The sequence below is a fragment of the Sycon ciliatum genome, chromosome 3 (genome assembly GCF_964019385.1).
Source record: "Sycon ciliatum chromosome 3, ocSycCili1.1, whole genome shotgun sequence".
NCBI lineage: Eukaryota > Metazoa > Porifera > Calcarea > Leucosolenida > Sycettidae > Sycon > Sycon ciliatum.
Window position 1 is genome coordinate 5,936,289 of NC_088645.1, and position 23,932 is coordinate 5,960,220.

Here is a 23,932-nt window from a genome sequence, read left to right on the forward strand (position 1 = left end):
GAACTCAATAAAATCATGATCCAAACCACGATGATGTAATGTAGGGATACTATGACTCATAATTGTGTGGTGCAAAATGCAAGAGGTCGACAAATACCGGACAAACCAGTGACGCCATCATGGTGTTTCCTAACCGCTAGGAGGCTACCAACTATCAACACACTGCGAGCATTACCCTCTGCATCATGTGACATGTGTGGGCACCTGGATACCATCCGCACGAACACGGTGCAACCATGGCCCAACATGCAGGGGATGAGTGTACGGGATATCTGCATGTCCCACACCTGCCGGGATAATCCCAGAATAGCAGTTTTGCTCCAAACAAATACCAAGGGAGAGAAGAGGAGAGCACCCTAGAAGACCGAGCTTGCATGTGCACGTACATGTACATGCACGTGTACATGTACATAAGTACATTGTACAATGTACAATGTACACGTATATCTACAGGCAAAGCACATATTCTGCTTCAGTTGAACGATCTGCAAGCATTCGAAAGATAGCAATCGAGAACACAGTATAACTGCTATTACGATTCTGTTTTTTTTGGATACTTTTAGGATACTAAGGTAAACCGTTCTCGACAATCATTTTGTTCGTCGCGAACAAGCAGTGGAAGTGAAAAAGGTGTTTTGACAACCCAACTCCTCTGTTCAACAGAGCTTCGTTCTGTGGCCCATGGCAACGCTGGGAATCGCGCCAATCATGGCTTCGGATGGACGCAATCACGCTGCGTCGTCACGTGACTCGGACAAGGCCCGGGAGAAGTCTCGACACGTCTGGTGCGTTCATTTGCTGACAGAGCGATGGAGAAGAACCAAGCAAGAAGCGATAGGTACGTGCAGTGTACAATGCTAGTTTAAAATGTCCATGTCCATATCCATGTCCATATCCATGTCCATGTCCATGTCCATGTTCATGTCCGTCAAAAGTACTCAACCGTGTTTAGTATGGGCACAAACCAAAATTTCATTTCCGAATGGGTAGAGGGTGACGTAGAGAAGACATGAAAATGATAAACGGACAAAGACAAATAGGAGCAATGTATACAAAAAGAAAAGAACAACAACACCATGTTGTGTTGCAAACGGAACACAACTGCAAGCAAAGGACTAAAAAGGAACGTATGTTGTACTTGAGTATTATTGTACATGTTCCTGTAGGCTGTAGTCAATAGACACGATTTCCCTTTGTTGTATACTGAAGGGAAAACTGGAAAGTCTTGGATCTCGTTTGAACAATATCTACTAACACCAGTGGCCAGTGGCAGTGGCTCTACAGTGAGTGATTTCCAAAGTACATGTACATGTATATACCCGTACAGTCATGATTGTGTACACGTACACGTACACGTACATGTACGTGTACGTGTACGTTGTAGAAAAGAAAAAGGACCAAGTAACTACAGTGCAAGTTATTACGCTATAATGACTAATGTCCACTAAACCACCAGCTACTTAATTTAACAATCCGTTCATGCGATAACCTTGCATACGACGGACACTGACCGACGGTACTGACGTTCTACAACTAACTGGCTATCAGCTCTAGCACGTCTTGGATGCGCACTCCAACAGGCTTGGCTCTCCATTCCAGCCCATACATACATGTACATTAAGATTGTGCAAGTAGTATCACTGAGTTGTAAGGGTAAAACTGGTTACAATTGTATGTGAATATTCTGACAAAAGCGACCACCTTTCCTGGTAGCCCCTTTGCGCAGGGCAGGGCCACTCGAAAATTAGATTTGCTGATGCTCCCAGTTCGTATTGTAGACATGGTGATCATATCAGATAGCTACCTTAGACAGGAGCAGTCGCAGTTGCACTGACTGACTGACTGAGGGAGATGGATGTGGGTAACAGTGAGTTACTACAAGAGATTGCTCCTCAACACAATGGATGAACGCTGATTGTCTTTCGTCATAAAAACACGCGCGATCGGCAAGAAGGATCTCCTGGGAGTTTGCGAAAACATTGCAGTTCAGACTTGTCACCGACATGTAATCGGTAACATACAATGAAGCCTTTGATGTAACAGTCGGGTCCTGAAATTCGTAAGGATTCTGCCAACTGAAGTGCTCGCATGCTCCAAGTTGCTTACTTGCTTTGGTCCACACGGGCCGCACAGACCTGGACATTCTGCCGAGTCTCGCGTTGTCTCTCTCCCGCATAGACGCAGCTTAGCTCCAGGCTGTGATGATGCAATGTGCTGGCAATGGTATGCTGTACGAAGGGCAGTCCGATAGTATCTGCACTAGCCACGAGGGTGAGCGCCAACAGTATCTCCACTAGCCACTAGCTACGAGGGTTAGCGACTGACAGGACTAGCAGGCCTTATGATGACAGCCCGTTGACACATGTTAGTGTCGACAGAACGAGAGAATCTTCTTTTGGACATGTAGTGGACGGCGAGAATCTCAGAACAGACATAGTCCTTGCCTCCATGCAGCCACTGGACATGTAGTCCTTGCCTCCATGCAGACCGTTGCTCAACTCGAGCTGCTCCGCATCCCTCTTGGCCTTCCCTTCTTGTCCATCGCTTCTTGTTCAACCCTTTTCAGGTCCATCTCTTCGTGTCCAAGAAGATTGGCCCATCCCTTCTTAGCATTAGGGGCCTCCTCTCCGCTATGTTTTTCACACAACACTAGATCCAAACAAGGCAATTCTGTGGACGTCTTCTTCCCGGTCGCTCTACTGTCTGCACTATCTACATTATCCGCTACATTATCTACAATCATGTACTTGCGAGCCTGGGTAGGGAGGAGAAAGCGACCTTTGCGAGCCGAAAAGCCCTTTTTAAGGCACCAATAGTTGCAGTGATACCTTCCCAGAGGTTGAACGAAAGTAATGTCTGCACCAGCATAGACATACATGTACATGTACATGTATCACTGTGCGAAGAAGTGATGTGCAATGAACCGTCTTGCTTCCTCCTCCCCTCCCATCCCCCTAGTTGGTTGTCTGATGGCTCACTGATGATTATTTTAGTTTGCGTATGGCAATAATAGTAATATGTACCTAGAGAAGCACATCCATAGTGCCTAGTGTTCGGGAATACACCGCTATAGACTACTAGTATCACTACAATGAGTGCCTGTGGATATCTGGTCGAAAACTGTCGATCCACAGACGGAGGAGAACAACAGTGTGAATGCGAGTCACAGCAGCAGTGTCCACCCGCTCGCTTAATTTAAAGTTCTCTGCTGAATGCCGCGTCGGGGTCAGATACTGCTTGATCTACTGGCCGTACACCGGCTGTGGCACGGCCACCAGCCAGTGCGGACGGTTGCTGTGCGAATCGTGGAATCTTTGCCTCTCAGTCTCACACCATTCCCCTCCTCGACTCAGAGTGACTCAGACTCCTAATTCACACTGCACACCACGGTCATGCAGCCATCTGGTACATGATGCAAACCTTGAAGGCTTGATCAACTAAACCTGGCTGGCTCTGTGCAGCTGAGACCATGCGTTCGTCATTACTCGTAATACTCGTTATTCGTGCCTTCTCCTACCAGTAATCCCAGTAATCCCAGTAATCCCAGTAATCCCGCAATGCACTACAACACATGTACATGTCCAGATGTCCTCCATGCAGCGAGTCTCAAGTCTCCAGGGATCTCTTTTCCATTTTTCTAGAACTCCCTGGCTCGATTCGCCCGCTCATTCGCAATCACCGACTGCGGTATCATCGGATATAAAATTAATGGTCGTTGCACGGTTGCACTTGATCATTAATTTTCATATGGTTCAGTGATACTGATAGCTGCCAATCAGTGACGGGCAATCCCTGCATCATAGTTCATACTGCCTTTTTTTCTTCTTGTTTTTCTTATACTGTACAATAGTACAATGAGTCAATGACCCTGGACATTACTACTACTAGTACATGTACATGTACAATGTACAATGTGATTGTACTAAGCTGCTTGACAACACCTGTTAGCTTTGACACACGGACAGGATTTTGACATTTTAAAATTTTGTCAGCGGGTACGGTATGCTAGCAGCGACACAGCTACAGACTGCTGCTTGTGTGTGATACCTACTAGTACAATGTGAGATGTACATGTACATGTTCCCATCGCAAATACAGCCAACGCTGCAACGGTATGAGAGACTACTAGTAGACCTCCCACAGTTCGCACGTCCATAATTTATTTTTACTCACATCTGTCGACAGCTACTATTATAATGTAGCCTGTCATTGTTGTGATAACATCAATGTGGAATTTAGGAATACAGTCATGTACATGTGTATCAGTGTAGGGTACCGGTACCATTGCACACATTCGGATATTGTGGCATTGTGACTCAGGACAGCAGTCCCAGGATTGCCGACATGTCCAGCAGCTGCTGCAGTGCCGGTCACGATAACAGCGAATAACAGACTCAGTCAGTGTAATTATTTAAAATCGGGTTGCTCGTTGAGTAATGTCAACCCAGGCAGTACAATGTACATGTGTGAATAGTAAGTTACACAAAGGCAGAACAACAGGGACCAAAAATCTTTCTCGTAACTCGCAGTTTCGTGTTTATAAACACTCATCTGATCGTCTGATTAGTGTTTATGAACACGAAACTCCGAGTTACGAGAAAGATTTTTGGTCCCTGTTGTTCTGCCTTTGTGTAGTACGCTCTGGCCATTTTGAGGTATTGAGCACTATTTGCAGCAAGGACTCTAGACACTTTGTGAATAGTAAGAAATTAGTTATACTCCTGTGGCAGATCGGCCCACGCACCCACGCAGAGTGTTGATTTCTCTTGTACAGCACACAGACTAGTACAACAATGTAGACGGTGCTCACAATGATCTGGTGCAGCATATCGTTAGCCTTCCGTACTTGCCAGAGCCTTGAAATACGTATAATATTCGCCCAGTGTTGGATTGAGGTCACAACAGTCAGATATGCAAGTACATGTACTGTATTTGCAATCAAAGAATTAGATAGGCTTTCATCATCATCATGATGCTGGCAATCTTGGCATTCATGCATCATGTTTATCCGGGTCAAGTACGAGTGCTGCAAAAGGCGTGATGGTACGCTAGCGCTGTGTGTCGCTCTCTCTCTCTCTCTGCTCGATCCTCACGCCGTTCATCACTCCAGACATCACTCAGACATCATGGGGGATCATACTGATATCACGCGGTGTTGTTTTGCACATTCCTGTCTGCCACCGATGGTACGGCGAGGCAGACACCTTTACAACTGGTTGCAGACTTGTTTGCTGAAACATCACCTCAGGACGACATGACGACATGACACTGCACAGGGAGACGATCAGGTACCTAGGTGGTACTGCATGCACTGATTGTGATTTTTCAGCATACCAGCACCTGCCAGCACTTAGAAGCAGAGAAAGGAGAAAGAGGTCTGCGCTTTATAGTTTTAGTTTAGCTTGTTTACTGCACAGTGCCCAGTGCCCAGTGCCCACTGTCCAGTGCCCAGTGCCCAGTGCCCAGTGCATGATACGTCTGTACATGATTGTATTGCTAGTGTTCTGGAGTCTCTTCTTGGCATTACGTCTTTACCACCTATGCATGTACATGTACATACCCTCCACCATTCGCCATACTGCCCATAGCATGGGTCCGCCCCTGGCAGGCCTGGCTCAGACACCATGGACACCGCGGCGCATTACGATGTCTTGGACTTTTGTTGGAGGCAAAGTACTGAGCGCAACCAGCGACGCGCTATCTTCGCGCTTCGGGGCTGACCGCAGACTGAGCAGCCTAGCACCTTTAAGGCTTTAGCACGTGCACCACCCAGGAAGTCTCCACGCGCCGGCCACGAACATCGATTGTTGTTTGGTTGCTGCATAAAAATGCTCATGATCATAAATTATAATTATTATGACCTGACTGGATCGTGACGTGAGTGGTCATGTGCAAACGAACTGTCCGTAGTCTGATCCAAGCCTAGGCAAGCGTTCCACCTGATCAATAATCTCGCCAACTCCGGAGACTGAAGACGTGGATCATGGAGTTGAGGCTGTGGACTCGTGGAGCAGATAATTCGAAACAGCATCATTCGAGCACTACACTACAATCTACACTACATGACTATTGTACTACTGGTAGTCTATGATTGATTGTACATGACTTTGACTGTCTTTCAAAGATAAAGACAAGTCACTCAGCATGTACACCATGTACACCATGCACTGTAATCATTATAAAGACAGTACTGGGTCTACAATGTACACTGACTATGTAGATTGTAGTTCTATTTTTGTCACAAGTGACCTACAGAACGACCTAGTACATGTACATACTGACTGGACTAGAGTGAAGATACCGTATCCGCGTAGCATGTGGTTTATCGGTGTGTGGACTGTGGTGCAGGGTCTTCGCCACTGAACTGAAGCCCATGCTCTTGCGGTCTCGCTGCCAAACGGTCAAAAAAAGTGTCTGTACATGTATGCATATATATACTGCACATGCGCTGCTCACCATGACAACGACAACGTTGCAACAGAGTCCTGCTCACCACTATTGGCACTAACTTGTGACTAAGACTTGGTATGGTAGACACACAAAACAACTGAGCTAGTACTAGTAGTAGTAGCCGAGACCAGGGAATGATTGATTGTGTGCCTTTCACTACAGCAAACTGACGTGACAGGATCTAGGCGTTTCGCAATGATTGGGTTGACGCACGAATACTAGAACTTAGAAAGGAGAAGAAGACTGATAGAAGGAATAATCTGGTCAGTTATGCTCACAATCAGTCACATGGTGAAGATGAAAGATACTATATCCGACCATCACAGCTACACATGTACATGATTGTACAGGTATCAGTGACTTGCAAAGAACTGGAAACACACTCTCTCTGTCTCTGCACGCAGTACCATGTACCAGTGCCAGTGCTAGTCTGTATGAATGAGCGTAACACCCTTCAAAGGCTTCATTCACTCGCGCACTCTGTAGTCGATGTAACTAGGCCAGGTAGGTACGGCACAGTGTCGACCAGGCTACTCACCACGCTCACAGGTCAGGCGAATCACTTGTCACTCTGCTTTCTCCGTTCATGGTGTAGACACAGACTTGTCACTTGTGTGTGTTGACACCACTCACTGGAAGCTGAGACGTGTCACATGTCCCATTCGACGCCGCGACTAGCCCTGCACAAGTGATCTCGGTACTTTTGGTAGTCAGTCTGTACTCCACGATCGCTTGACTTCAGCTTCGGACTTCGATCTGGTTGCGCCCGTGGTTCGTGCTCCGCGATCCGGTACGCGGTGTCGACATGTCCGCTACCAAGTCCGGGGCGCAGGTCCGCATACTTGTACTCACCTGCGTGCCATGCCCGATCTACCACCAGAACTGGCAGCAGGCAGCGTTCAACCCTAGGGCCTGTGGCTAGGAACGAGCAAACAATAAACAAATCACACACTCACACATCCTACGTAGCTACATGTGTACAGCATGCACTACATCATGTATACTGCAGCATAGTACAGTACAATCATGTAGATGTAGTAGTACTAGTAGTACTGTTCTTGTTCCAGGGCATGATCAGTAGTAACTGTTATTAGGCCACCTTCCTGCAGTTTCTAGCCTATGCCAGTACAATGACGTATGTGTCACTTATCACTGGTAGTACAGCCTACACAGCCTACACAGGCTGCTACAGCCTGTACTGTGTGCGCAGGGAGTGAAAGTGGCACCACCGTCGGGGGTGAAAACGGATCGACGACCGGTGACCACAATCAGTTGAGCGTGTGCTTGTTCAGTGACGGAGGGCAGAGCGGGAGTGCTGTGCTGGTAGCAGAAAGTAAAAGTTAGGGAAGTAACGTTAGTTGTTGCAGCAGACTGTACGAAGGCAGGAGCGCCAGGAGAAAACGTGGGAAGAACGGGAAAGGCAGCCGACCCTATTACAACAGCATACTAAGTGCATCTGGCTAGCCAATCAAGAACGGTTTGGGCAGTGTGTGCAGAGACGTCTCCTTCAACGCGTTGCATTGAGCATTTCAGCTGTGTCAAGAGCGGACAGCGAGACAGAAATGGCATCATGCTTGACATGCGCCTTTGACAAGAAGAAAGGTACGAATCAAGACTGTCTTGTAAAAATGAAAATGTATTTGCACCAAGGTCGAGTACAGCGGTGAGCCAGAGCTCGGAGAGTACCGGTCTTGATGAGGCAGAGGCAGAGGTGAACTCTGGTGGGGTTATGTAGAAGATCCTTCAGAATAGACTTTGGATATCATGACTCATCTCCTTGCACAGTACATTGCAGAAGTAATCATCGAAAGGAGTTAAAATCCTATCACTGGCGACCCAATGTAAACAGTTTCAAATCAAAGCCTTGGGAGGTTGGCAGCAGCCAAGCAATTTTAAATAATTATGCTGAATGTATCCAGTGCCGAATAAAGACGCAGATGTACAATAATTGTAGTGCCACTGATCATTGGTATAGCGCCCCATCATCCCACCTTTGCCTATCCGTACTGCGCAGGATCCTTATTTTATTTAACCGAACTATCTTCTAGCTTGGAAAATAAGGTGGAAGACATAGTATTTTTATTTCCCAGGGAAGACATAGTTTCCAAGATGCCTGAACAGCGTGTGAATATTTTGTCCCATACTCTGTGTGCTCGATACTAGTGTATGTAGTACATGACTAGTACTAGTGGTACTGCCATTACTACTGTAGTACTGTAGTACTGGCACTGTTGACTGTTGTGGGGATCGTACTGTTGCCTGACTGACTCGACTAATCAACACAACAGACGTCCGTGCTCACTGTGTTCGTGTTTTACTCCTGTGACTGAGGTGAAGAAGAGGTTGGTGCGACTTCGTCACAATCGTGGTGAATTGACTTCCATTGACTGAGTGTGTTGCAACTACTGGAATAGCTGCAACACTGGCCTGTCCCTGCCTCTCCTCTTGCCGTCTGCTCAACACATCAACCATAGATAGGGGGCATAGAGGTAGTGCACATAAACCACATCAACCCGTAGTGCGTCTTGTTGAGTTCGTCTTGTAGTTTCTGGGATAGTCAGAACCATGATTTTGTTGTCGACGTTATCTGTGGGTGTGTTGTAGGGGACCGTGTTCAACTTCATTCAATTCTAAAATTAATCATTCCGCGCCTTGCTAAAAAAAGGGATGGGTCCCAAGAGGCATGCGCTTCGCGCACCCAAGCTTTCGCTACCCTACTACTCTGTACTGTAGTGTCCTGTCCTGTCCTGTCCTGTTCTGGGTTTTGTGTGCGATGTTACGATTGGCTGTCATCGGATGCTCCATGTTGGTAATGTCACGTATGTCACTATGTGTGCTGCTTTGGCTTGGCGTTGCACATGTACAACGTGATAATAACGACTGTCACTGCAGTGAAGATTATAGTGAACAGTTGTCACCATCAACGAAAGATAGATTGTTGCTCTCGTGATGGACGAATGGGCAATGCCAATGGTATTTTATGTACTGAGGTCTCAGAGGAGTATAGCTTAGTGATGTAGTAATTGCCTCACAGAGTGTAACGTGTTATGTTGGAATGGCGTAAATTGGGCTCACCCATCACCATGATCATGACAACGTGTACTAGTAGTCAGAAACTGTTGTACGTACACGTACACGTACACGTACATGTACTCAGAAGTGTCTTCTAACTGTTAGAATCATTTGTACTACTCGTATTACTCGTACTCCAAGTAATACCCATAATATAAATCAGTTTTAACGTGCTTTCTCTCTCTCTCTCTCTTTCTCTCTCTCTCCGTCTCTCTCTTTCTGTCTTTCCGTATGCTCTTTTACAGCTTTGAGGAAGTTGGATGCCCAGGAGGCGGGCAGTACGTTGACCCTGCCTCGTGAGGAGGAGGCACGGTTGTTGGCTGAGCTAGCCAGGGGAAGTAGCAGCTCCCTGCAGAGATCTTCTCAACGCTCCACAGGATCATCATCACGTGACCCACACTGCGTGGTAGCACAGGATTTCGCATCGTGTGCTGCGGACGAGATCAGCGTGAAGCGTGGCGATTGCGTACGCGAACTCTACCGAGACGGAGACTGGAGCTTCATCGTCACCACCGCCGGGAGTAATGGGTTCGTGCCGTCCTCATTTCTCAAACCGATCGCCCTACTCTTCAGCACCAATGCCGCTGCCCAGGAGCAGATGCGTGCCAAGACGTTTGACAGGAACAACGTGTGTCGGGCGTCCATCGACTCTCGTCGCTCCACCCAGTCATGGAGTAGTAACGACAGCAGCTGCAGTGTCAGCACTAGCAGCAATGCAGTTGTCACCACGGGCAAAAAACGTAGTTTGCCGGATAGTGTTTCAGCACGGGAGCTGTGGATACCGCCACGTGGCAAGTCGGATTTCAGTAGCTCGCAGCCTGTGAGTCGCACGCACAGCCCACGACCCGGCAGTTCCACTAGCACCGCCGGCACAGCTGGCCATGTCAACCACGTGTCACATGACAGCGGAGCAAGGGCTTCGCCGAGTGGCTTGTCGGTTGTTGGCACGCGTCACCGACCCACCAGTTGCACACCGACACGACTCCGTCAGGCTACGGGTGGTGGCGGAGAGACGGCAACATCGCACCATGCACTGCACGGACAACAGGAGCAGCAACGATGCGGAAGCGCGACGGGATGGTCGGAAACACACAGCGGAGTGACGCCACGACGCGCTGTGTCGGGGATCGCTAGACCGGACGGAACGCTGGCATCGCGACGCGCCACATCGCTACGCAATGTGCGCATCAGCACAGCTCGAGGGTCGGCACCCAGACACGTTCGCATGGCGTACAACTTCGAGGCGAACACGGCCACAGAGCTATGCGTGAGTAAAGGTGAAGAGGTTGTTGTGTTGGAAGAACATGATGATGATTGGCTGTTGGTGAAGAGGAAAACTGGACAGCAAGGACGTGTGCCGAAATGTATGACGACCGATATGAACGGCTCGACAGGTAAGGAAGAATGAGTCACCCGTGTGTTTTGTTTGTGCTGTGCAGTCCATGTGCTGTTGCCCTTCCGGACGATCGCTCGGCTATATTATAAGCTGACAGGTGTAGGGGTGCTGATAGGATCTGGGAGTGGCAGAAGAAGTGATGTACAGGAGTGGCGGAAGGAGTGGTGGAAGGCGTGGTGGAGTTTAGGGCAGTGCTGCTTCAAACTGCTCTTCTTGAGCGGAGCACCCGGATCTACACTACTGACCTGTGTGTGGCCACACCACTCATTATTCCCTACGTTTATGTTGTGTGTTCTCTGGCCCTACATGTACATGATGTATTTGTCATGCATATACAGGACTTACACGTCGCATATGGCTCCTTCCTCTTGGAAAGTTTTGCACATACATGATTGTACACTGTGCTCTTCCCTAAAATATTTTCTTGTGTTTTTTTCTACTGTGCATCTGATCAACTGACACTACAGGGCCACCCAGCGTGGAACAGCTGCCGAAGAATTTCATCTTCAACAAGCCACGCCGTCCCAGTACGACTGTGCGTGATAGCGTTGCCACGGATATCACCGACGACAGCGCCATCGCTACGGGTGACGAGTCGTGCGGAGGGTCGCGGGCCAACTCACGTCGCTCCTCGCTGGCCGGGTTTGATACGTCACATGACAATGCTGCGCCATCACCACCGGTATCAGCAGGGCCGGCATCACTAGTGTATAAACATTGCCCGGATGGTAGCGACGCTGATCAGCAATTCTCCACCATGGCAACACGGCATAACTCACCCGCTCCGACCGACACCGATGAGGCGACTGACAGCAACACTGACCACACGGACATGAAGCATGCAAACACACAGCCAGAGGGAGGAGCATCTCCGAACAAGACATGCCCTGATCAACGCTCACCGCAGTCTAGCACGTCGTCAAGAGCGTCGATGTCCAGCACTAAAACTGCTATGCTGGAGATGATCCGGGCACGGGAGGCAGTCGGCGACAACCGCACACGTCTGGTGGTAATATTCGACTACACAGCACTGGTGGCCGATGAGATGGACGTCAAGTCCGGGGACATTGTCCTGGAGACGACAGACCGCTCCAAGCCGGGCTGGGTGTGGGCCGTGCTGCCTCGCACTAACCAGGAGGGTTACATTCCACTGGCCTTCACACACCCTCACGGAACACAGGTGAACGAGCAGCGTCAGATCACGGCCTTATAACACAGGTGAACGAGCAACGTCAGATCACGGCCTTATAACACAGGTGAACGAGCAGCGTCAGATCACGACCTTATAACACAGCTTGTGTGTGATGCAGCAACTTTCCATCCCTCACTTTCTCAGGATATTCTTCCTGATGCACTGCTCGCCTTTAGAAGTTTATCTCTCAGCTGTATAGCACTTCTTCCCAGCCGTCCATGCACATGGGTGGTCTATTAGTATGCATGAGCATTGAAGACCTGTAGCCCTCGAGTTGTTGAGAGTTAGTTTACTGGATATAACTTATATCGGTGGTGCGCAACACTTGAAACTATGGCGTTTGTTGGTTACGTGCCCTTAGCTAATCTCTTCCCGTTACGTTGAATGTTTATCTTCTGACATGTACGCCTTTGTCTATACTTGTTAGCTGGAGTGTTTGAGTTATGCTTGCAGGAGAACAGCTGGCCGAGTATCCCGGCGCCCGGCTGTAACTACAACAGCATACCATTATTTGATGTATTATTCGCTGAACTTCTCCACACAGAAGTGGATGATGATGATAATGAGCTTTGTTTGTTTCCTTGTTTCTCGCAAAGTTGAAAAGAAGAGGCCCTGACTTTGACTTCAATTGTAATGCTTTCAACTGTTTTCCTAAATTATGCTTTTTGCTATCGGCTGAGCTCTTTAGTGGTGCGTGCTTCATCCGTGAAGTGTTTCGAGACACACAAAGACTTCCTGCGCGAAGAACATTTTATAAATTGCTAATAATCATACTAGATTTGAATACCGTCAGGTGCTTGTACATGTATATCACATGTTTGTGTTATCAATAATTTTGTTTTGCCGCTAGTTTCATATACAGTACGTCTACAGCTGCAGTGCAGTAGCTTGTATTAGAGTATGTACTACTGCGAAGTAAGGACTTAGCCTTAGGTTGTTCTTCTAGTCCGATACCATGACGTCACCTATCATCGCTCCTCCTTTCCTCTGTGATGGAAAGCCACTTTTACTGGCAAAGAATGGTACCAATTGAATGAAGCAACTCAAGAAGTTGCGAGAACACAAGCAAATGAGAAATCGAGAGAGGTGAATGCAACACAAAGAAGAAAAAGAACCAAAATAAAAACTCAAAAAATAGAATTTAAAATTTAATTGTGATGGCAAAACGTTGTGTAGGGTGAGAACCACGTACCAGGAAATACCCAAAGCTGTACGCAGGGAATATTCTCAGAGATTTCCTGCGAGAATTGTATTAATACTGGCTCTGTGAACTGGACTTATTCGTGTTTAGTTAGAGCAGTTTACTTGCCATGCACTCATACTCATACGCAGCGGTCGCAGCCTGAGGATCACCTGTCTAATAATAATAATAATAATTCGCGGGATTCGCGTTGGCATCGCTTGAATGTTCAGAAACACACAAACTAGCCTTCGCTTCCGCAGGCCACCACTATGCCTATGCCTTGCACACCTTAGTGGCGAATGCAGACCTCACAAGTGAGTCAGGGGAGAGTAGGTGAGTCTCTCAACCAATCGGGCGTGTAACGGCCCATAACCCTGTAAACTGCATCCTTGTTACCCTCACTCCGAGCTGTGAGTACCCAGTTGACCGTGGGTGTCGGCGCAGTTCACCACACATAAAAAGTCTTTACTCACGTAAAAAGTCTTTACACGCTCCCTGCTACCAGCGCGGGTCTCGAACTCGGGACCTCATGATTCGCAGGCAAGCCTGCAAACCAATCGGCCATATGCGTTGGTATTCACCTGTCTACCAAGAAGTATGTACATCACTACATGACTCATGAGTGCAGGAAAACGGTTATACATGTATACACTTTACAGTGCTAGAAATGAAAGTTCTAGACAGTCATTGTAATGTATTTTTACTTCTTCTTCTTCTCCCTGAGTCCCTGGAGAAAACCCCACCAGTTTTCATCTCCACTCAGCTCACGTCTCATCCTTGTACTTAGTCTTGTAGTCGAGATATCTCGATGACTATGTGCAATGACATAATGGCAGGAGGAAAATCCGACCTCATAAAATATCAGGCACGGATTCCAACAGACTCGGGACTTGCAGCGCTAGCGGTTGCGCAGCTTTACTTCAGATCTTACAAGGAGTTGGATTTCACGTGCCACACCAGATGCTGTCAAGTGCCATGCCAACGCAAGGGCAACAACAACGACACACGTACACGTACACATGCACAATAGTGAGGTTTTGCATTCCGAAATTCGGCAAAAAGTTTCGGCACGCGGGAGCGAGGTCGAAAATGCAAACGAAGATTCGGCGTGTTTGTTCGGAAAAAGCTCACTTTGCCGAAAATATTTTTCGGATGCATTTTCTTGGAGAAGAGCGCTAGCGCGTGATTTATTCAAAGAGGTTTCTTATCTCGGCATCGCTTGGCAGGCGTCTTTGGCGACATAGCATCGTCAGCTACCTCTGATTGCTCCTCTCCACTGCCTGTCTACTCTCTTTCGCCTGGAGTGTCCTCATCGTCATCTGTGTGGCTGAAAAGACTATGGCGACACGCATAAAATTTGACTTGGCCATGGAGTTGGTTTTTCTGAGGCGACTGAGGAGGCAGGCTTGGCCCTCGACTCTTTGGGCGATCAAAGTTCGTTGGAATCAGCAAGAACAGGAGCACGGGACAGGACGTTGCTGATGCTGTGGCTCACGAAATGAAAACACATCATTTTCGACTTGCAAAACAAACGTTGGTGCGAAAGTTCGACATTTTGATGTTCGACAAATGACCGAAGAACGCTGTACCGAAATTCGGAATGCAAAACCTCACTAATGACAGTATATATACTAGTACATGACTTTGTAGTGTAGACCAATATAAAAATATTTTTATACCGGTTTTGAGACCCTTGTGTAAAAATATTTTTAAAAATTTTAATAATTTTTTATACTTTTTCAGAGCATGCATCGATTATTTTTTCAAAATTATTTGAAAGGTGCGCAAAGGAAAGGAAATCACGGAAATCCCATCCTTCACCTTCATTTCGGATTGTTAATTTAATAATAATAATAATTCGCGGGATTCGCGTTGGCATCGCTTGAATGTTCAGAAACACACAAACTAGCCTTCGCTTCCGCAGGCCACCACTATGCCTATGCCTTGCACACCTTAGTGTAATAGTGGCGAATGCAGACCTCACAAGTGAGTCAGGGGAGAGTAGGTGAGTCTCTCAACCAATCGGGCGTGTAACGGCCCATAAGATTGTTACACTATCATGATGTTGCTGAGGGTAACAGCGGCCTGCGCCTACCTAGCCTAGTAAATAACGACACGTAATGTTGGTGGTCGACAATGGAAAGCAAATCTGCTGCAAGTGCTGGCGCTGTGAAGAAAGCTGCCGCAAAGAAGCGCAAATCGGACCGTAAATCCTCCTCTTCATCCGCAGGCGAACTCGCTGAACAAGAACATGTGCGGAAATCCCATTCTCCGACTCCGGTCAATGCACCACGACGCCGCATCGCTTCGTCAGGTAGTGACAGTGGCGATGCGGAGCGGAGAGCATCGAACTTGGGTGAACAGCTGAGAAGTGCTATACTTGTGAAGAACGCTGCCAGTGCAGCAGCACGTACGGAAAGCGTCGCCGCGTCTGCAGCAGCGCACGTCATTGCGACTGCAGCTGATAAAGGAGCGGGCGGTGAGGCAGAGGGTGGGGATCAGGTAGATTCGAGGGCGCCCAGCTTGGGTGAACAGCTGAGAAGAGCTCTACTTGCGAGGCAGAACGCTGCCAGTGCAGCAGCACGTTCGGAAGGCGGCACAGCTCCTACTGCTGCAGCGCACGTCATTACGACTGCAGCTGATAACGGAGCGGGAGATGAGGCAGCGGGTGAGGATCAGGTCGACGGAGCTGGTGCATCACATCAGCTGGCCACGGGCTTAGCAGCTCAAATCGACGACGCCGTTCTCCTGTGCAGCATCTGTTTAGACTGTTATCGTGAACCTAAAGTCCTGCCCTGCCAACACACCTACTGCAGGGAATGTTTGGAAACCATACTCAACGCCCAGGCCAGCAAGTCAACCCTGCTCTGTCCGGAGTGCCGCTTTGAGGTCACTGTGCCAGACGGCGGCGTGCGATATCTGGCTACCAACTACCTTGTCAACAAGCTTGTTGACCTGCTACAGTTGTACCGCGGGGATGACGTCGTCAAGACAACCGTTGCGGCTACGAGGTGTGACCAATGTCGGGACGAGACGGCTGGCGACGTTGTGGCCGAGGCACGGTGTACGGAGTGCACGCGGTGTCTGTGCACGCGTCATTCTTCGGCACATCGCGCTGACCAGCACACGTGTGCACATACACTCGTACCCATCGCCACGAAACAGCCTCTGGCGGCTACAGACGGGCATGACGCATCGCCATGGCAACCTGTAGGCGGTGTGACAAGCAGTGCAGGAACTGAAGATGCGCACGCAGAGCAGCAGGCAATCGCTTGCAAGCCGGATCACCATGATAGTACTGAGCTCTGGTGTACTGGATGTAGAACATACGTTTGTTCCCATTGTGAAGAGCCGGTACATCGTCAACACCAGTAAGTAACTGTTTATGTTCTTGTGTGCATATGTGTACATGTACGTGTGTGTATGTGTGTATGTTTGTGGCATAGGTGCTCGTGTGTGTTTGTGTGTGCATGTGCGCTCTTTGTTTATTTTGTGCGTGCATGTGCGCTGTCTGTTTATTTTGTGTGTGCATGTGCATGTGTGCATACCGTACACTGGTGAGAGGTGTGTTGAAGACTGTGTTCACTATAAAATGATTGGGGTCACCACTTTTTGTCCTTTCTTCCCTTATCACGGGCATGGTAGAGACAGACAGAGGTAAAGGACACGCACATCGTGTATTGCCTCCAACTCTGTCTCTACAAACCCAACAGTCCCAGATATGTCTTCCCATGCTATCTGCATGCGTGTATCCGTGTGTGTGTGTGTGTGTCTGTCTGTCTGTCTCTCTCACTTACCAAGGTGTGATCAGCCGATAAGTGGGATCATCTAAGTCCACCCAGAGGTTTGGGATTTCAGGGGGTATGAGCTGTTGGGCGGTTCAATAGCCAATTGAGTCATCTTTCCAAGGTTCCTTTTGATTCTCTCTCCCCTCTCCCGGGGAGACCTACGTGACCTGTTTTGGCAATGAGCAAGTCCAAGTACTGTCTCTCTGTCTGTCTGTCTGTTTCTTTGTATCCGTGTTGGTGGTGTGTGTGTATGTATGTGTGTGTGCGCGTGTGTGAGTGCTCGTGTGGCTGTTCATGTCTGGATCTGTCTTTGTCGTGCGCGGCACTGCACACTCCCTGCCGTTATGTATGCCCAGCATTGTGCCGGTTTCCGTGGCAATCATGGAGGAGAAGTCCACCCTGGAGAGGAAGGTCAGTGAGCTTGAACAGGTGATGGTGAATGTGGAGACGGCTACATCTCTACTGGACCAGTGTCAGGCAACGGTGGATAGGGAAGCGGATAAGGTGATGTTCGACGTACACACGTGCTTTCAGAGACTCATTGACGGCTTCGCGGCACGTCGTTCTCTAATGATGGATGAGGTGAGTGTGATGCGTTAAATCATGCCTGGAACTTTTGTGAGATACCTCTGTCTAGTATCGCCATGTTTATGGGTGTGTGTTTATGCGTGTATGTGTGCATGGCATTGCTTCTTTTTTTATACTGCTTTGTACTTTCTTTGAACATCTTAGGGCCGGGTTCCACTGCGATTTCGCGGCACTTGGCTGCATGCAGCGGAGCAGCGCGGTTCCACGGACACTTGCCATTCACGCTACCGCAGTCGTGCTCCACGTTTTTTGATGACGTTTTACCTGCCTGTGTGTGTGCGCGTGTGCGCGAAATCAAAAACATCTTCGTGTCCTGGCCTGAGCAACGTATTAAAATTTGAATTTGAACATTCTCGCGTATAAAACAATGCAAGATACGGGAAACAAGTCGAGCCGGGACCGCGGCTTCCAGTTTTTGCTCAAGAATCGTAGCGAAAGCTCGTGGTGATCCGCGGCCTCGCTGCTCCAGCTGGAGCCGTGGTCACTATGGTAATGATGACGTTTCAAGCCGCGGATGACGAGCAGCGGAGTGGCAGAGCCGCAGTGGAATCCTGCCCTTAGCATCCTCTTAGCTTTACTAAAACATGCTGCATTTACAGTTTGGTTTGACCGTCTCTTGATAGCACAGTTGATATGTCTTCCTCCCGAAATAGTCACTGAATTTGTCGCTGTCGGTACTAGGATTATGTCATGCTTGCAAGCAGAAGGATTGTTCCAACTCTGCTGCGACTCATTGTTAGTTAGTTTGGAACCACTGACCTGGCACTAGGGTGACATGGATACAACCCCTGACCTGGCACTAGGGTGACATGGATACAACCACTGACCTGGCACTAGGGTGACATGGATACAACCACTGACCTGGCACTAGGGTGACATGGATACAACCACTGACCTGGCACTAGGGTGACATGGATACAACCACTGACCTGGCACTAGGGTGACATGGATACAACCCCTGACCTGGCACTAGGGTGACATGGATACAACCCCTGACCTGGCACTAGGGTGACATGGATACAACCCCTGACCTGGCACTAGGGTGACATGGACACAACCACTGACTTGGCACTAGGGTGACATGGATACAACCACTGACCTGGCACTAGGGTGACATGGATACAACCCCTGACCTGGCACTAGGGTGACATGGCTACAACCCCTGACCTGGCACTAGGGTGACATGGACACAACCACTGACTTGGCACTAGGGTGACATGGACACAACCACTGACCTGGCACTAGGGTGACATGGACACAACCACTGACCTGGCACTAGGGTGACATGGACACAACCACTGACCTGGCACTAGGATGGATACAACCCCTGACCTGGCACTAGGGTGACATGGATACAACCACTGACCTGGCACTAGGGTGACATGGATACAACCACTGACCTGGCACTAGGGTGACATGGATACAACCACTGACCTGGCACTAGGGTGACATGGATACAACCACTGACCTGGCACTAGGGTGACATGGATACAACCACTGACCTGGCACTAGGGTGACATGGATACAACCACTGACCTGGCACTAGGGTGACATGGATACAACCACTGACCTGGCACTAGGGTGACATGGATACAACCCCTGACCTGGCACTAGGGTGACATGGATACAACCCCTGACCTGGCACTAGGGTGACATGGATACAACCACTGACCTGGCACTAGGGTGACATGGATACAACCCCTGACCTGGCACTAGGGTGACATGGATACAACCCCTGACCTGGCACTAGGGTGACATGGACACAACCACTGACTTGGCACTAGGGTGACATGGACACAACCACTGACCTGGCACTAGGGTGACATGGACACAACCACTGACTTGGCACTAGGGTGACATGGACACAACCACTGACCTGGCACTAGGGTGACATGGACACAACCACTGACTTGGCACTAGGGTGACATGGATACAGCAAATGAGGTAGGTCTGATGTACTCATCCCCCCACCCACCCACCCTCTCCCTCTCCCCTCTCTCCCTCCCCCCCCCCCCCCTCTCCCTCCCACCGCCGCTGCTTGGAAGCTGTGCCTGTGTGAGTTGACCATGAAAGGTGCTTGTGTTCCTATGTATGCGGGAAATTGAGTCTGACCAACTCTCCTCCGAACGTAAAAAATTTACTAGATGATTTAAAATTTAAGGAATGGACCAAAACTATTACATGTTATCTGTAGTGTGTGTCCACCACTAACACACTAACACTAACACTAACACTAACACACTAACACTAACACACAAACACTAACACTAACACACTAACACTAACACACTAACACTAACACTAAACACCAACACCAACAGTAACACTAACACTAACAGTTATAATCAAGATGTTGTGTACTAGTCAGAAGGTGTAACAGCTAACACAATACTCACTGATGTGATACTGACATTCAACCACCTGCTACTATGCTCTATCACGTCTTGGATGCGCAAACCAACAGCCTTCTGACTACACAACATCTTGCTTATAACTGTTAGTGTTGCACACAAACTACGAATAACGCATAACATTTTGGTCCTTTATTTTTACTTGTAAATTTTTAATCCTTGCCTCTCCATCCAAATCTAACATGGTCATTCATATTGGGTCTAAAAACATTACCAAGAACACTCTAGTATTCTAAAGCTAGCACTAATGAAGGCGTTATTAGGTGGGGAACGAGCGGAGCAGTGTAATAGCATGTGCAAATTGGAGAGGTGCAGGTTTAGAATATTAGTGTTTCTGGTTTTGGTTTTAGAGCCGATAGTATTTTTTGTATTGAGTATTAACCCTTTATGTACTGATTTCCAGCACAGAATGCAGCAGAATTTGAATTTTCAGCACAATTTTCACCTTCAACAGGCTATAACTTTGGCCTCCTTCGCTCCATTTCCACTATCTTGGGCTCTTTGGAAAGCTCCTGGCAAGAGCAACGCGAGGATACCAGGATCCATCAACTAGCTGCCACAAATCAGGCACAGGAACACATCAAAGTCGTCTCCAAGCCCAATATGCGAGCAAATTTCCCCATCAACGCCATTCCACTCTCCTCTATCGCAGAACGCTCAAATCTTTTCAAGGCGATTCAAACTTCAGCCAACTACGTCATTATCATGTGCTGAGTTGGTCAAAGAGCACACGAAAAGGGATTTCCCCCTAAAATGGCGAAGAGATCGATAAAAATTTGAATTTGCCGATACAAGAATACGGCGCGCGATATCTCTGGATTAGTACATCGTAGCTCTTCGGCGATTGTTGCATTGGAAAGCTTAGAGTTTCCGCTACTGAATAGACCCTTCGATTGTTGAATTTGGACAAGACATGATGGAGTTACGAAGGTTTTACGGATCGATCATGAATCGATCATATGTGATCGATTCGAGTACACACCGTACATAAAGGGTTAAAAAATCTTTTTGTAGCTGATTCAGTTGCTATTTTTGTATTTCTTGTTCAAACTGTGCGTAGATATCCTGTGAGAAAACTGCTAGATGCAAGACGCTGCGCCTACAGAAAGAGGATCTCCTCTTTCAAGCGGCGAAAATCCGCGCCAGCATGAACAGCATCAAGGCCACGGTTGAGTCAACTAGTGAAGCGGACATACTGCGTGACGGACAGGGCATAGGCGAAAAAGTCCAGGTACGATAAGTATTGCTAGTAAACTGGGTGTGACGTAGCTACCGTTATGTCACGTATAGAAGCCAGGCGTATTCCTGTGGAAGCCGATGTCAGGGCTGGGCTTCTATTCACATCAGGCTTCTATTCAAACCAGGTATTTCTATGTGTGTGAACACTAAAACCAGGCTTATGTGCCGACAGTGCATCTTCAAAAATCAGGCTTGTATTCGAAACAGGTGTCTATTATGAGATGTGCTTCAATACAAGATACTACGGTATTCCAGATCTGTGCTTAATCAAGTAGGATGCCCAGGAGCCCGTAGAGTGCTTCATCACAACGCGTGTGACGTAACGGCTATAACAGCCATGTCCCCAAATTCTAATCAGAAACAAACCCCTGGGGGAAATCCCTAAATTAAGATTGAATAGAGGAAATCCAGAAGAACTCCTTTCAAGAAGAATATTTTCCCCGACCTTGAACATTTTCGAATGGACACTCATGTGGAACCTTGTGAAATGTTTACTGGAAACTAGAGAGGTTCCGCACTACGTAAAGTTGAGCAACTTTACGTTAGTGGGCGGGAGAAACCCGTGAACTCGCGAGTTTCCACTCCACTTACGGAAAGTTGTCTACGGAGAGTACGTAGATAGGGCTCTGATAACGTCGGTGCAGCTACGTGATTTGAATACTCTGTATGGCGGAACACAGATCCGCGTGCAGTTTACGTAAGACTTTCCGTAGATCGACTACGTTTTTTACTAACGTTCTGTGGAACCTCTCTACTTATGGACCTCAGACACCTTGTCTACGTTATACATGTATATCTATACACAACCATGGGGGAATTCCATGAGACTTCAGAACGAACACGGAACGAACATTCTTGGACAGAAGCTCATGGATTCTCGGGAAATGCTGCTTTGGTGCTTTTCTCCTTGTGCAGTCCCTGCTGGATAACAAATTTCAATTATCTCCACAAGTCTGCCAGGGTGTCTACTTTGATAACAGCTGGGAGGAGATCGTTGTCCAGTACATAGAAAAGCTAGCACACGTCGATATGACGCAGGTGTCGCCATCTCTCTGCACTGCCAGTGGTCTAGGCCTCTCCTCCACCATGACGCGGGGCAAGGATGCTGTCATTGATATCATGGTAAGAATCTGTGCAGGATTTTCTCAATACGTTTTGGAACCTGTTGCTGTTGTTTTGGGGAAGGTGTGTGTGTTCGGTCACAGAGCACAGCGGAGCTGGTGGTGTAGTCAACCTACACAGAAATTGTGGTCCAAGTCTTCAATAACGAATTGCATGACTTGTTACGAGTCGGTGCATTACGGATAGTACAGATGTATGCACAAGTAAATGGTGCCTGGTTGGCTAGAGTGTGCGGCGTCTTGCACGTGTGTTGTTAGTAGAGCAAACTCGAAGTATATGCTTTGCTTGGTGGATGACTTCATGATTGATGACGTCACAAGACCTAGACATAAGCCGCTGCAGTTGAATGCATGCCGACATGCACGTACATGAGTCACTGCAGTGGAATACTGCAAGGGATACTCGTGATGCGTAGTGCCTTTTCTGCACCTTCTCATCCGCCACTTGCTATCTATATGTGCTTACCTACCGTGTACGATCTTAGACTCAATCTTACGGTGCGACAATCCATGCCTTCTTTTAGTATCCTCGTTGTTACCCTAAAGAAGACCAGAATTTAGGGAAACATAAGTTGTACCAGTATCAATTAGAGTGTATTCTAGCCCAGTTGTACCAGTATCGATTAGTGTGTACTCTAGCCCAGTTGTACCCGTATTGAATAGAGTGTATTCTTCCCCATTTATGGCAGTGTGTTCATCAGAGTCGATTTCTTTTTGTGTTACAAATGGATGCGTTCTATGCGCCCATTTACCTGAGCCTCTGCTGGGTTGTCGTCATTTGATTAGTAGAGCCTTTGCTGAATTATTTGTGTACGCGCCCATGTGTGTATGTGTGTGTCTGTCTGTGTATGTGTGTGTGTATGTTTGTCTCTCTGTCTGTATTTGTGCTTGTGGATCTGTCTGTCCGTTCGTCTCTCTGCCTATTGATGTGACCGTACGTCTTGTCTTTGGTCTATATGTCTTTCTGCCTGTATGTCTTCTCATCCATCTCCTTGTCTGTCTGCTCGTTTGTTTGTCCATTTGTTTGTCTGTCTGTGTGTCTTTCTGCTTGTGTATTAACCTGTCCTTTGTGACGGGGAAGGTGGTGGATGCAAACGGTGATCCGAGTGATCACCCGAAAGATCAAGTGACCGTCGTTGTCTACCCACCTTCAGCTGATCACCAGCTCACAGCAGCAGCAGCACCTTTGGCATCAACAACAGCAACATCAGCATCGCAGTCTTCAACAAATTCGTCAGAATCCTCAACAACATCAACTAGCTCATCAACAGCATCATCATCCTCGCTGTCGTCATCCTCATCTCGTGTGTCCCAAACTCGTCAGCCCCTTGTGACAACCAAGAATCACGAGCAGTCCAGGAAAGGCCACTATTCGTCTGTTTACGTGCCTCGAGACGAGGGCCAGTACACGGTGGAAGTATGTGTTAATGGCTGGCCAATCCGAGGCAGTCCTTTCACACCTAAGGTATGGTAGCACCAGATGAGCTCTTTT

General features: G+C 48.0%; 2 protein-coding genes across 3 annotated transcripts in view; both read left to right on the plus strand.

Moving 5' to 3' along the window:
* Window positions 1-659: 659 nt before the first annotated feature.
* Window positions 660-12,967, plus strand: LOC135811257 (uncharacterized). Of its 2 annotated transcripts, XM_065324466.1 has the most exons (4): window positions 660-838; window positions 9,768-10,916; window positions 11,386-12,162; window positions 12,201-12,967. In XM_065324466.1, the coding sequence occupies exons 1-3, from the start codon at window positions 682-684 to the stop codon at window positions 12,129-12,131; spliced, it is 2,052 nt and encodes a 683-aa protein (XP_065180538.1). In that variant the 5' UTR covers window positions 660-681; the 3' UTR covers window positions 12,132-12,162; window positions 12,201-12,967. The 2 variants fall into 2 exon arrangements, with proteins under 2 accessions (XP_065180538.1, XP_065180539.1); XM_065324467.1 differs by lacking the exon at window positions 660-838 and adding an exon at window positions 7,665-8,052 and having other exon boundaries at window positions 11,386-12,967.
* A 2,174-nt stretch (window positions 12,968-15,141) lies between these two features.
* LOC135811259 (E3 ubiquitin-protein ligase TRIM71-like) overlaps window positions 15,142-23,932 on the plus strand; it is an 18,638-nt gene continuing 9,847 nt past the window's right edge. The window contains exons 1-5 of the mRNA XM_065324468.1: window positions 15,142-16,664; window positions 17,438-17,663; window positions 21,141-21,311; window positions 22,235-22,441; window positions 23,522-23,905. Of these exons, the coding sequence (XP_065180540.1) occupies window positions 15,430-16,664; window positions 17,438-17,663; window positions 21,141-21,311; window positions 22,235-22,441; window positions 23,522-23,905 (2,223 nt within the window). The 5' untranslated portion in view covers window positions 15,142-15,429. The remainder of the gene's footprint in view (window positions 16,665-17,437; window positions 17,664-21,140; window positions 21,312-22,234; window positions 22,442-23,521; window positions 23,906-23,932) is intronic.